The sequence below is a fragment of the Ammospiza nelsoni genome, chromosome 3 (assembly GCF_027579445.1).
Source record: "Ammospiza nelsoni isolate bAmmNel1 chromosome 3, bAmmNel1.pri, whole genome shotgun sequence".
NCBI lineage: Eukaryota > Metazoa > Chordata > Aves > Passeriformes > Passerellidae > Ammospiza > Ammospiza nelsoni.
This window is the reverse complement of record NC_080635.1, coordinates 28,211,529-28,226,510: the sequence shown is the minus strand read 5'-3', so window position 1 is coordinate 28,226,510 and position 14,982 is coordinate 28,211,529. Positions and strand designations below refer to the sequence as shown.

At 38.3% G+C, this 14,982-nt stretch overlaps 1 protein-coding gene across 2 annotated transcripts in view; it reads right to left on the bottom strand.

Moving 5' to 3' along the window:
• Positions 1-272: 272 nt before the first annotated feature.
• SOCS5 (suppressor of cytokine signaling 5) overlaps positions 273-14,982 on the bottom strand; it is a 33,558-nt gene continuing 18,848 nt past the window's right edge. Inside the window, exons 2-3 of one of the 2 annotated variants that reach the window (XM_059468095.1) lie at positions 10,470-10,561; positions 273-8,034 (exon numbers count right to left, since the gene is read on the bottom strand). In XM_059468095.1, the coding sequence (XP_059324078.1) occupies positions 6,412-8,022 (1,611 nt within the window). In that variant the 5' untranslated portion in view covers positions 8,023-8,034; positions 10,470-10,561 and the 3' untranslated portion in view covers positions 273-6,411. Of the gene's footprint in view, positions 8,035-10,469; positions 10,692-14,982 lie in introns of those variants that run through there. The other variant, XM_059468094.1, reaches the window with a different exon arrangement.

Sequence of the window (14,982 nt, the reverse complement as noted above, 5' to 3'; positions counted from 1 at the left end):
CTTTAAGCGATTAAAGTGAAAACTCACTAAACTAATTGATGAATTTCAGAGAGTGATAAAACTTTGGAAGACAACAACTATCAGTCTGTGGATCTCTTCACTCAAGTATTTTAGATAAAAGAGAAAAGAACTCTAACATGAGTTACTGATTACTTGCTGTTCTTGACATGTGCAACTAAATACTTGTAAAACTATGCATTTACAGCAGGGACTTAAACTCATTAAACCCACAACTTTTTGCTCCCAAACAAATATAAAAAGAAAACAATATGGCAGTTTATACCCTGTTTATTAAGACAGAGCCATCTATTACTTAATACACTGGTTGGGTAGCCATAAATCACATTAGTTTCTTACTCTATTAAGATGCAAGACAGTTTGGCGACCAAATAACAAAGACAAATTAGGCAGGGTGGAGAAACATTTAAGCTGCAGTGAGTTAAAAACCATCTAAGCTGGGGAGACCTACACCAGCAGAGTTACACAAGGTGCTGGCAGCGGGTGACGCTCGGCATGGCGTGCTTGCCAGCCAACTCCTCGAGTGCCCAGCGGGCCTGCCAGGCCCCTCAACTGGAATGTCAGAAAAGGTCCAGGGACCGTCGGGATGCCGCTGTTTTGGACACCGACCAAAGAGCGCGCCACCAAAGCTACAGTTTCTGTGTAGGGATCGCATAGTTCTTTGTAAGAATGAAGGCTTCTGGTAAGAAAGTTTATAGTGCAATCTGAATTAATTTGTGCCCACAGTGTCATTATTCATTTTCCCAAAACAGTTTAAATATAATTGTGTAGGAATTTGATATCTCTGTAAAGATATTACAAAGCAGTGCTTATACAGTTGGTGACTACATAGATTCAATTTTAATCAATACATCTCTTCAAGCTTTTGCAAAACTACAAGCACGAAAGCAAGAAGTGGCAAAGCAGCAAAGTGCTTCTGTATCTTCTGAACGCTATTAAAATTCTCAGGGCTCTAAGGAGTTCAGATACCCTATCACACAGGAAGCACACCCCGTGTTCAGTTAACAGCTGCTCAGGGAAGAGCAAAACCTATTTCTGCTTCCTCTTTGCCAACGTGCCACCAAGTTACAGCTCCTGCTGAGAAGTCAGAGAGGTTGCTTTACTCCAGACAAGCAAGTTCAGATATGTTTCTGCTTGTCAGCATAGCTGCGTGCTTAACATGGAAATTTGTAACATGAGCCGTATTGCACAGAGTTACACACTTTTTTTCCTACTGAAGACAAAAAAGGGTCAAGCACCAGGAGCTTCAGCTCATAAATTCATTGTGTTGGCCCTAGGGAACCTTGCTGGTAACAGCTGTAGCCTTAATGCAAATTTACAAAGGGAACACTTACTCAGCTTGAAAAGCATACACACAACAGTTACCCTGATAACAACAAATACAGTATCAGGTTAACATCCTGTTGATAGACAATTTTTGTAAATGGAATATTTTACAAAATTATAAATGGCAATGCTTCATTGAAATAACAGATTTAATTTGCTTCGTGAAACAACTATTCTTAAGTCAGTCTGGCAATATGCAAGTAAATTGAGTAAAAGCACCAGATTTCAGTTTTCAAAAGATTGTAAGGTTTAAGCCATCAAGAGATTGTTTGGGGTTTGATTTTTTTTTTAAAGAGTCTTGATTTAAGACAGTGACAGGGGAAAACTTCTAAAAAGCATCTTCAACAGATCCTTATCTCATTGCAAAACATTCACTTTAGGTATTTTGACATAAAAACATCAAACCTTTTCCTTTTCAAAGTCCTCATCAGGAACATTTTCAATTAAACAAAAAAGGCTTAAAATTCAGATATTTGAAGTCAACTACATTCAAGAGATACAACTCATGGTCAAGCTAAATGATTCTCTGTACATAATACTGCAAAAAGGAAAAGAGCAATTAGCAGTGTTACACCATGCTTCATAGGGATTAATACTTTAAAAGCCAACTGATTTGATTTCTACTTTAAAATAAACAGGTATGAAAAATCTCCTTTGGTCACAGTCCAGAGACAACTGTTTAGGTAAGTGTGATGACAGCAGGAAAAAACACACCAATCAACTAGTCATAATATATAGAAGTGCAGGTGAAGATACAAATACAATAGTCCTTTTAATTGCAAAGCATGCCATACACAGACAGAAAATAGACAGAATTTTTAGAATTCCAATATATTAATGCTCATCATATTGGTGTACTTCAGTAGCTTCAAAAAATTCCATGAATGTAAACATGCTTGGAGGCATCTTATTAATGTATAAATATAAATGTGCCCGATACTTGCAGACTAAGTTTTGGCACATACATGCTCACTTCACAACAAAACTTTCAAAAAATGAGGCTCAAAAAGTGCTGTCATCATTTTAAATGTGAGTTTTAAATGTCTTAAATGGAGAAACACTATTTTAGAAAAGAATCAACTAAGATTCAGTTCACATTTTTCCAATAAATACTGTCTTTCAAGATAACTTTGGAAAAAAAAAGAACCATGATGCCTGCAGATATATCTCTCTGGTATTCAGCAACTTCTGACAATGACAATTTCTGTCTTACATGCAATTCTTCAGCAGAGAAAAGCTTTAAAGCATTCTGCAAATATTTTGGCTTGCACATGGAGACTGGAGCAAACAGGTTTTTTACTAGAGAAATTCAGAATCTTTGCTTGTTTCTATGCAGTGCTGAACCTTAAAGTTAAACACGGACTTAAGGATTTGAGTGACATCTCTAAGGCTTGACTTCATATTGTCAAACACTACAGAAAAACAGACACATCTTTTCACAAGTCTATGCTTCTGATTTAAGGACTATCATTTTGTAAGCAGTAAGTCTTCAAATGCAAATAAAATTTAAAAGTACATAAATGCAAAACATTAATTAGCAACGTATTTTCTTCACAAGTTCCATTCTGGCAAGTAAATTATCTGGACAAGTGTACTTGCCTTACAAGTATTTTCATGAATTATGCATTTAAAACTGATAAACACCATAGACCTGATAAAACTGCTAAGAGATCCTAAACTCATAGACCCTTCCTGGATACTCAAAATATAGTATATTTTCCTTTCTCCAACTCCACAGGGGCATAAAATACCTTTGGTAAGATTCCTCACAAAACCCTCCTACAGAGTAAGCACTTTCTATAGCTCTTTCTGCTGAAACGAGAATCACCTCAAAAAAACACTTGACAAGACTGAGGCTCAAAAACTCATCTGTCATGTAACCAAATTAGACTGGAATAATACAAGTGTACCTTTTTACATTGAATCCTACTGTTACATTTAAAAAAAATAAAGCAGTCGTTTGTGCACCTCTTTAAGAAATGTTTAAGATTTTCTAAATGAAACCAGAATGAGAAACACAAATAAGAAGTCAACTATTTGCATTCTCCACCTACTAGCATTTTAATGCCTTTAGAACTGAAAATGTATTCATTAAGAAATACACTGCAACTGGAATAGTCAACACTCAAGTCCATCAAAATTTAAAAAGTGATTCATTTTAGCATAACTACACTAGCAAATTATTCTGTATATTTCAGTGAAGCAGAGCTTTAAAAAAGTTGTAGAGAAATAGATAATTCATTTTTTGCGTGTTTTAGGGGAGGAAATCTCTCCATAAAGATTATTTATACAAATGCAAGAGCAAACTTTCTGAGATTAGGGTTTGGGGTTTTTATTTTTCTTTCCCAAAGATTCCACCACATGATTAAAAATTAGATGAATGTGTATTCCTGACCACATTGACAATGGCACAGCTAGTTCATGACAAGCAACTGCAACAAGAGTAAATGAAAAACACGTCCCTGCACTGGGACAAAGCTTGGCTGCAGGCTGACTGTATGACACTAATATTGAAAGCAAGAATTGAAGTAAACTCATCTGGCATTCAGATCCAACTGAGGGAACAGTGAGAACGACACAGTGAAGGTACACTTAGGTGCAATTTCATGCTGGTGACTTTTTCCTCTTTTTATGCTTAGAGCAGATTTTAAACCAAGAGTTGCATATCCAATGACACATACACAATTCAAAACTTAAGAGACCAAGAGCACAGTTGTACACATAATTACATAAACTTAGTATTTACATATTCTAAACAAAGTTCCATTTTAACAGTTGAAGTCTTAACACATGAAAGAAGATAATCTACTACAAAGAATGCATAACGGGATCACAAACTTTGCACAAGCATATAAACACATGTTTTAAAGTGCTTTCTGGGTGCTTCAGATTAACCCCTCGCAGTATGAGCTATTCTGTAGTGCTGTTCCAGTCATTAGAAAATTACTTAAATCACTCCTCTTCAGGTGCATTGTGAGTTCAGGAATAATGACAACACCATTGATGTAAAACCTTTAGGCTCCACCAACATAAACATATACATTACTTAGGTCCAGATGAAGTTGTCAAATACTTTGGTTTATCATAGCTTGGGATAAATATTTGATAGAACAAAAATTGCACCTCTCCACTCTCGAGTTTGTTTTTTTTTAACTAAAAAAATACCCCAACATAAATTGACAGTATTCTTTGGTAAAAACAGAACATTTGGCCAATTTGTGTGTACATCTATTTATTAAAATAGCCTAAAAGTGAACAAATGCTGCTGCTGTACTGTCAATTTACAGGAATAAGCATTCCTCAGTGGGGAGTATCAAAATATTAACCTTAGCAGTTACCTATACAAGCTGAAACACTTTCAGCAACCATTAACAGGGGGTCAACAAGGTTTTAGAACATTTTTTGCTTAACATTTATCCTTTGCATTACAAAAACCTGTAAAATGCTCTATGCCTGCAGACAAGTCCACTACCTTGCAGTGACTACAGAAACGTTATTCAATGGTGTACACTGTCAAGTTGCTGTAACAAAAACCAGGAGTAAGGTGTGCTGACCAACTAATACTCAACTGCACAGTACTTGTGCATTACCTATCCTAAATACTAAGAAAAGCCTATTAAAAATTCATTTAACTGCTACAAGTTAGGTGAATATATAAAAACAGAGCAGATATACAAGTATAACACTGAACATACTGTACTTTATTAGCACAAAAAGCCAGAACAAGGCACAGCAAGCAGAAAAATACATCAATAGAAGGGTTAGTGTAGCATACAAGAATAACATTTATTGTACTTGCAGCCAAAGTGTTTCCTACCTCGCACAGGTCACTGCCGTAGAGAAGGAAGGAATCAAATACTGTAGCAGCTGGTAAAGAAACTAGGGAGCACTCAGAATTGGTACAAAACATTAAACAGGGGTCAGGGCATTCCAACAAGATTTTAGTGCAAAATATCTAAGACAGAACTACTTTTAAGTTCCATCTCCAAGTAAATAAGCAAACAGAAGTTAGAATCTTGTTTCTAAGTAATCTGTTGAAACTATCATCAGTGCATATTACTTTAAAACATTTTTAAAAGCGCAGATGGAAAGATATTTACAAATAAAGTGTACCAGTACCTTTGAAACCTGACATTTGCTTCAGATATGTCAGATTTTGTACTCTGATTATAATAATTCAACCACTTGTCATGTTCTCCATTAAAATATCAGACAACTTAAAATAATTAAGAATTTTTTTCTTGTCACTATTACCTTCCACTGTAAGTTACTAGCAGTCAGGACACCAAAATCTGTTTTGGAAAAAACCCACAACCTTCTGTTTCACAGCAATAATCTAATTCTGTGTCCTGCCACAGAAGCAGCAATTCACACTGGAAGATATTTTTAACTGTCTGAGACAGTACTACTTTTGCTAACAATGCCACTTAAATCTCCAAGTGTTTGTAACAGAATTACAGTACTGAGCAGGCATATTCAAGTCTTAATGATCAGGAAACATTATACACTGTGAAAAGCATGATTCATCTGTTAGCCTCAAAGCACCATTAACTCTTAATGGACTGCTTCTAATGAACTGCTCTTCATTACAAGAAAATATTCACTAGTATTTGGAAACTTGTCTATGATCTAAATTATTACTTTGAGTTGAGGAAAGTTTTCAAGAAGAGAATTTTTAAAAAAATACTTCAAATATTAGCAAAATGCCCCTCCGATAAAGCCTTTCTTTAACAGCATTTAACAGCATTACACGAATGCCCCATGGGAAATGCCTCATAGTTTCTTCATCCAATTACTACAGCTATAAAAGGGAAACAAAATATTTAGAAATTAGCAAAAATATTTTCATTAGGCCTTAATGAAAAACGTGCAGAATTGTGTCTGCTTATTGTTTCCAAGAGGCATCACAACTTAGTTTGATTAACAGCAGGCAGCATCTGACAGGATACTAACACTCAGCTTAAATAGGGTATTGCAGAAAAGCTAGACGCCATCAGTGCGCTTGCTGCAGTTAAACTGTAATACACAAAAAAAAAGCACGTTCCAGAAGCTTATTTTGATTTCCTTTTACTTTGTTTTTATAGGTTCCCGCTCCAGCCATCGCACCCTGACTTTTTGTTTATAGTGATACTCCTTTAGAAAGTCTTGCAACATTGAGGGTAGAGGAAGGTCATCGATTCCATCATAGGTAGTGCACCTGCAGATTACTGCCCGGCAGATATACTGCAGACTAAAGGGGAAGGTCCTGTTCAGAGATACGGTGAGCAAGGGTTCAAAGAACATGCAAGAGCTGGGGTCCTTGTAGTGTTCCAGAAGCCCCGTAACGGTGGAGGAGTGGAACACACAGGGGTCATGGGCATCAAAGCTGAAGTTGTGGTTCCACTGCTCAATGCGCGCGTGCAGCGAGCGGTTGTAGCGGCGGAAGCTCACCGAGAAGAGGTAGTCCTCCTGCGCAGAGTCCCTGAGCAAGAAAGTGCCTTCAGGTTTCCCCTCCAGAAGAGCTTCTGCCTCATAGCGGTCCATGACGCCCCAGTAGCACGGGTTACCTGTGATCTGGAGCAAGTCTGGCACAAGGCAGTGGATGTAATCGATCTGAGTGTGCACTTTCCAAGCCCCCTGCCTGCTGATATGGCCATGGCTCTCTCCCGACATCTGACGCTGCTTCTGCCGGCGCGACTGCAGGCAAAGCGTCGTCGTGTCCTCTTCGGAGTCACAGCTCCCTGGAGGTGTTATGGTTTTGTCCCCGGTCAGCTCAGTCATACCAGGGGCTAACTTTGGTCCCAGTTTATACAATGGATTTACCTGTGCTGTAGCTTCAAAAGTGTGTATTTGGGCATTGGGAGGGGGATCAACCCCTTCTTCAATACTAAGCCTACGTCTCTCTCTGAGTCGGTCTTCTTCATCTTCTGTGGAAACCAAGGAAGGATCAAATGTGTCAAAGAAAGTCGAATGAGGGCTCACAGGTGCTGTGTGTTGTTTAATCAGATGCCACTTCTGGGCCAGATCTGAGCCTGCAGGAAAAGGGCATTTCTCAAGCATTAGTTCAGAGAGGTGGATCTTTCTTTTGTTAGAAAACAGAGGTTTGGACTGCTTGCTGTAAGTTCTCATGGGAAAACACAGCCCAACAGTATCTTGGAGACGCTGCCGCAGAGAACGGCTGCCCACTGTCCTGCTGGATACCGCGTCCATGTCATGGACTGAGCTCACCCCGTACCTTCTCTCCCTCCTCTGCAAACCGCTTCGTGTTCTACCAAATCTTTTCTCAGTATCCAAGGAGCTCTGTGTTTTGGTAGAGCAGGAATGCTTCTTCTTCCCACCCCAAGGAGCATGCCGAGAATAAGAGTCCCTTCGAGTGAGCCTGGCTCCTGTGGTGACACATGAGTCATTCTCTTTCTCAATGCTTATTTCAACAATCTGAGGAATTTCTGTGACACAGTTTTGGTTCCGCCTTGCTGAATTCTTTGAAGGACTTAAGCCTAATTGCAAAGCAATGTTTTCTCTCAAAGGACTGCTGGGCTGTTGTTGAGGCAAGTCACTTATCTGGATGGCTTTCTCTTTACCAGACGAGCAATTATTGGAGTTCACAACTATACTTTCATTTTGGCTTCCACCCTCATGACTAAAGAGGTTCTGGCACCTGTATTTGAAATTGTTCCACATCTTTCCCACTTTATCCATGGATTACGTTATCTAAATCAAGAGGAGAAGAAATATTAAAATAAAAATACAATTTTAAAACATGAGGATACATCTTCATGTTAGTTATCATTTAAGTTACAAACCCAAGATGACTATTATTAACTAAATGAAATACATTTTAAAAAGTGCCCTAGTCTTTGCAGGGTTATGTGGAAGCAAGATGCATCACATCATTTCAACATTTAGAAAAATATCCATATTTTTGATTATTTTCTAAATGAGTATTTAGTAAAAGCACCACAAAGAAGGTGTTTAAGAAATTACAAACATTTCATTTACAAGTAGGCCCTCCTATTTTTCTGTAGGCATGTAGGTAGGTCTGCATAGTTGTATTTGATAAATAGGAAATACACAATCTAAAATCCTTCATTTAAGAAAGAATTTTTAAATCATATGTTAGGTATGACTCCCTGATAAGCTTCCAATAAGCAGTAGTAAAACAAATCCTGAATAAGAACTCTTCAAGTCACTTCAGACTAGGAGAGCTGTTAGTAAAATCCAACAAGTGCACTGCAAATGTCCAGATGTACCATGTAAAAACAAAAGCTCCAGCTGCACACCACATAAATTCCAAGATATAGCTTTGTAAGATTAAAAGAATTAGCACAAAAATAGAAATTTAGGGGGGAAAAAAAACATTCATCCTTATTAGATGAGACAATCACCAAAAGACAATTTTAGAATTACAAAGTCTCTGATACATTAATATAAGCCATATGAAACAGCTGAAAAAACCCCCAGCAACCAATGGTCGGCTTTATTACTTAAGATATAAAAGAATGAAAGAGCCCAAGGAGCTTTTCTATCTTTAGTAGGAACACTTAAAAAGAAAGCAGCTCCACAGCAGAAACACGATGACAGTGAATCATGAAGATACTGTAAAAAGATAAAAACATTAGCAGTGTGTATTCTGAAACTACATCTTTAGAAACTGAGTTTGATAATTGGAACAAGACTGCCAAAATTACAGGACTGCCCTAGGACAGAGAGAAACAGGCTAATTCTGTACTAAAAAAAAGGCAATGCCAAACTAAATTAGATCTAATTAAGTTCTGAGAGAAGTGCTAAACTTAAAAGACTAAAATACGTCATCTTATCTAATTTAACTCTTTATGGAAACTGCTCTGTTCATTGGAAACAGATTATTTTGCAGCAACACTCCTCTGTTGCTGCATTACTTTTCTGTTCATAACGGGAGAGGAATCTGAAGCAGTGACTAAATGCACTGGGGCTCATGACAAAGTGGATGATGAACAAGTAGGCAATGCTCTGGTGATCCAGCCCACAAGTCCTTACAACAGGAGCACAGCTGTAAGCCTACGACTTTATAGCAGAGTCCACTGAGACTGGAGAAGAGTCAGAGGCACAGCTTACATGAGAAACATTAAAGTGAATGAATTGTAACACCTGACTGTGATAGGAACAAAACCCAAAAGCTTTCTTTCTCACTCTGTCATCAGATGATCCAGCAAACCCAGGTACCCAACCGCACTAAGCAAGACCACAAGAATTGAGTGCGGATGAGAGAGCTGAGGAAAAGAGGAAATCAGGCCTCCAGTCTCTGAAGGTTACTGGTACAAGTTATCTACAACAGTGCTAAAGGACAATCTGCACAGCACCCACATGGTTATTAAGGAGGCAAACACTTGCAGAGCAATGTTACACATAGAAGATGCTACACAGGTCCATGTATACATAAACACTGTAAGCAAATGAGCAAAGCACGTCTTCCTGATTAAAATAACAAAATCATTAAATTCTTTTTTGTTCTGGAGTTGTCTGGATCAAGCTGGGGAAATTCTAGGAGCAGCAGAATTACTAAAATCAGACCACATACAAATTTGCAGGAAGCAGCCAACATGTCTCATGTCATTGCAATGATCATAGCTGTTTGTGGTGTCTCAGAATACCCATGCTGACCATGGAGGAGCACATGTTTGCTGGCTGCCAGCCGGTCAACACAATATATATAAGGTTGACTTCTACACTTTTGTCTCAAGTTGTAAGTTTTTTATTCTCTTCCTAGACAGAGAGATGTTTAAAATTTTTGGGAAGAGAAAATAATGAGATAATATACAAACACCATTCTCTTGGCAAGTCAGGCTAGAAAATGTACACATTTTTGTGACAATGAGCTGGAATTACTTTTCCCTCCAAACAATCACATGCTATTCAGTGGTGTCTTTTACTCTGAAATTTCTCTTTATTGCTCTTCCTTTGTGCCACTAGTCCAAAAGGTCTTAGGGTAGAAAGTTCTCTACATGTGCCCAGAAAGCTTCAAGAACAAATAAAAATAAAAACCAACAAAACACTCCACCCACAACCCCCCCAGCATACTGGCTTGACAGACTGTACTTTTCTGAAGTTAAATTTAAAAGGTTAAGTACTTTTTGTCACACTCAAGAGAATAAAGATACCTTTCTTACCCAGAAAAGCAAATGAGTCACTGAGTCTTGTCTTGAGAATATACCTCAACATGAACTTGCTAGATTGCTTCTTTGACTTGTGGACATGTTTACTACAAAGGGAAAAGCAGAAATTTTGTTAATAGTTAGAATATCTTTTCATTTAGACATTTACTGTTAATCACTGATATCAAAGGGATATTTTACTATTTATTTCTGAAATGTGTCCATGTAACTGCCTGGTCTTTATACATTTTTAATGCATATTAACATAAACAAAAAGCTTCACAGAACTTGCTTTTTCTATACATTAACAACATTTGTCAAGTAGTCATGGGAAGGACTCTGAAATAAAACTTTTGACAACCAAGAGCAAAGCCACAGTATCTGGATCATTGAAGTGCCAGGCACAATGGGCATAATCAAGCCTATGAAATGGTTCCCCCACATTTTGGTTTCAAGTTGTGGTTGGCAGTGCTCTCAGATCACCACATACTGTCTCTCCTCCTTGTTTCCAGCTGCTACATCACATCAAAAGGCAGCTAAAAATACACACTTTTCTAATATTACTTTTCCAGGTAAGCAACTGCTGTACTCTCCACAAGGATGTTACACGATTGTGAAGCAAGAGCAATATGAACCATGATTCTAAAAATGGGAAAGTGGAATACAAGACAAGTTCTTTATTAAAAGAGTAGGTCAGCAGTTCCCTAAAATAATCATCATTGTTTTTCAGAAATCCAAGAGGAGTCGAGGGATTTAATATGCTCACACCACTGTCAGAAATCTAACAGTAATAGAACAGAGAAGATTTATTTGCTTCTCCATGCTAGATTCAAGAATAGCAGTAAGAGTTAAGAGAAAACATTGGGAACTTATACTAAAGCTTTACACACAGAACAGGAAGAAAAATATTGAAATGTACTTCAATGAAAAGCTACAGGGTTGAGCAATCTCTAAGTGGATATTAAAAGTTAATATTCCTATGTAGAAACTCCAGAGCAATGGCAGCAAAGTCCAAGTATTACTAGTTTCCATTCCTTTCTAGAGGCACTAAAATTGCTGAAACATTCTTAAAGTTAGGCCACACTATTGCTATTGAGATTCCATAAAAGTAACCTTTTCAGAGAGCAACAGAGTGACAAGCACCAAGGATTTAGCCAATGAAGAACAAAGCACAAGTACAGTTCTTCTGCAACTGTAACATTTACTCTCACTTATTTTGTTCTGCATTATGTTCCTAGCAAGTTTACAAACACAAGACAGTAAAACCTATTAAAATGTGTTCAGTGCAAGGCCTTAACAGAGCAAATGCGAGGTAAAGTTGCTAGAACAAGGGCTATCCAACTTAAAACAAAACCTTACTTGGAACATTAGCTCATTCAGCCCTCTGAAGTTTGTCTTCATTGCAAACAATACCAGAGATACTGTTTTACTGGGCACAGGTGGCAAAGGGGCTGCATGCAAACCATTTAAACTCATCAAAAATTGAAAAAACCCACATGGATGCTTATCCTGAAGTGTCATGCTTCATGGCACTAGCTTTATATGGTTCCCATTATTCTCAGTTCTGCTCAGAAACGTGAGCAGTCAATACACACCTATCACATCACCACTGCCAGCCAGCTGACACAGGCTGTAGGACAAACTGCCAGGTGGGGAGTGGTTTCTTTGGGAACCAGCCTTCCCTAATGGAAAACAGTTCCTTGAATTTGGGCAAATTGTCTCAGTTAGACATCTCAGACTTGTGTTAGAATAAAAGTTGAGTCACTGGTAAAGTATTTAAAATTCAACCTAGTGATTTTAAATTACTTTAAACCAATGTGCAACAGATGTGTGGTTTCACAGATTTCTTGTGGCAGCACTAAGCTTGACAAAATAAAAATTGTTTCTGAACTGGTTCTAAAGCCATCCTAGTTTTACAAAGGAGCACCGCCAGTGGTTATTCTAGCCTAAACAGGAAATCCATTTCATTCCATCAAAATCCACAAAGTGAATCCAACCATTTGTAGATTTTCTAAGAAAAAAAACCCTCAATTATTTCTTCTTAGAAAACTAGAGGTTCTACTGATGTTCTTAACACAATCTCTTTTCAACTAAAAATTATTTCTACCTACTTTGAACTGGCATAAATGATCTTAAAAATAACATATAATAAGCACTCTATAGGGATTACAGAAGCAATGAGCAGCAATACCTTAGTGCTATACTCCCATTTGCAGTAAATTTAGAGACATTCAAATGCATGAAGTTTGCATGAGTGTAGTCTTCAAGTATTTTGAGAGCACAAATACTGAGACAACAAAGAAATTTTAAGCAATATGATAAAGCTACACTTGCAACTTCTTTGCAATCCTAAAATATCACATATTAACAGATTACTGTGAAAACTCAGACCATTCCTTACAGAAATGTCACAGGCAGAAAGATCTGCCTAGATCTTGTGACTTTGTAGGAACTCTATTCAAAGTCAAGGCTGTGCTCTGTCTGGAAGATAATACACTCGTTTTACTCTCACAGTTCACCCAATTTAAAATTTACTCAGTATGGTTTATTATATTCAAAGTATTAACTTCTAACAATGTACCATCTTCACAAAAGATGATACACTGCACAAACTATGATATCTTACAGAACAGGCTAAAAAAAAAAAAACCTACAAAGTGAAGTTGCTAGAAACCTGCACACTGTTTAGCTCAATATTAGCTGGAGCCTGCACAGGCAAACTGGCTACCACATTCCCTGAACCTGGTGCACAGACCACAGAGGTACAAGCAAAAGCCTGGAGGGAAACACTGCTTCTATTTGTGTCATTCCTCAAAATGATTTGCTGAGCAGTGGCAAGAGACTCTTATTAAAGACACTGCTTCCATTAAGGGCTGCTTGCTGAAGAGGTCACTGCCCTGTGTACCCACTGCCAAATGCCCACTGCAGGCTCCTGCTGCAGGGATGCCCTGAGGGAGCTGCTCCCACCAGTGCTCCTCAACCTCATCCAGTCACAGTGAGGAAGGCTGGCAACCCCTGCATCTGAAGTAACCCACTCGAGGAAGGAAGGGCAGTACTAAGGATTACAAAGCAATTTCCTCCCTTCCAATGCACATTCCAGAAATAATGAATTACTACTGTAATACTAGAGATAACGTTTCTGAAAAACAAGGAATTTGTTGGCTCAAGAGGAACCATGCATTTTTCTACACACACAAAAATGTTGCTCACTGCAGACAGCTCAAAGAGCTGATTTAGAGGCCTGGAAGGAAAAGGTGGCTGCTTCTTTTTTTAACTAAAGAAGGTAAAGGGGCCAAGTGTCTCAAGTGCTCATGAAAGCCTTATTAGGATAAAGTACTACTGGTTTTTAACTATTAGGCTTTGATAAATTGGAAGTGCAGTTGCATAGGAAGATGAATACGAAGGTTTGAATCCCCAAACCAAAACTCAAACCTGCCAGAAAAGAGGTAAAGGATACAGAGCTACAATTCCAACAACACACAGAATTGGCCTAAGTCAGCACTGCAACCAAAAGAAATGGCGTCAGCCTCTTCCTGGCCACCTGTGCTGGTGCAGGAGGTGGTCTGTACACCATATGGCTGCTCAGTCAACCAGCTCAAGGAACTGATCCAGACTAAAATGAATTCTCAGAAAAAGTCTCAATCATTTACTCCATCTGGTTTATGACTTCTGTACAAACATTCAAGTTAACACATGGGAGGAGCAGATGAGGAGGGAGGAAGCAGCAGCCAGGGCAAGATTGCTTCCTTCCACAGCAGCACTGGTTAGTTCTGCTGAAGTTATGATGTTCTTAGATGGCTACTTCGAAGAGAAATCTCCATTCTCAACTGTGGAGCTCTGGCTGCAAAGAAAGAGATTAAGACTCTATTTAAGATGCTGCTTTGAACACTTATATTTAAAGTCCAGCCACTGAAAACCTTTACTTCAAAATTAAAATGCTGAGTTGGCTTGATGAGTTCTGCTAAAACACAAGGAAAGCTGCAAGTTTCAAGGACTTAAGCTGGCCGACTGTCAAGTCAAAGCCAAATAATGATATTTTGCCATTGCTCCAACCTGGAGCAAGAAGTCAACTCCTCCTCCCCCTCCTTGGTGCAGATTTGCATTGAGCAAAATTCAGTCTTAGTTTGGACAGCTGATGTTCTGCCAGTTTCTCCTCAAGCAGCTACACATTGGTAACTTCAGTTCAAAAATACTGCTCCAAGACTTTCAACAGTGCGAACATTCTTGTAAGCCCCTTACTAGGCTTTGGGTTTCCAAAAGGACAATTTTGGGACTATGTGTGTTCACCCTGCATTGAAAAGTACTGCACAGTTGCTATCCATTTCTTTGCTAATCAGAAAATCTGAAATCCCTGAGGCAGACAAGCCATCAATAAAAGAACAGAAGGTTATGGCACTGAATCCAAACTAGAGACAACTGCTTTTTAAATACTTCTTTCCCTCTACTTACACAAGTCTAGTAGGTAATAACCATCATGAGGAAAGCTGGTAGTTCTAATTAGGTAAGAATCACAGAGCAAACATGAGTT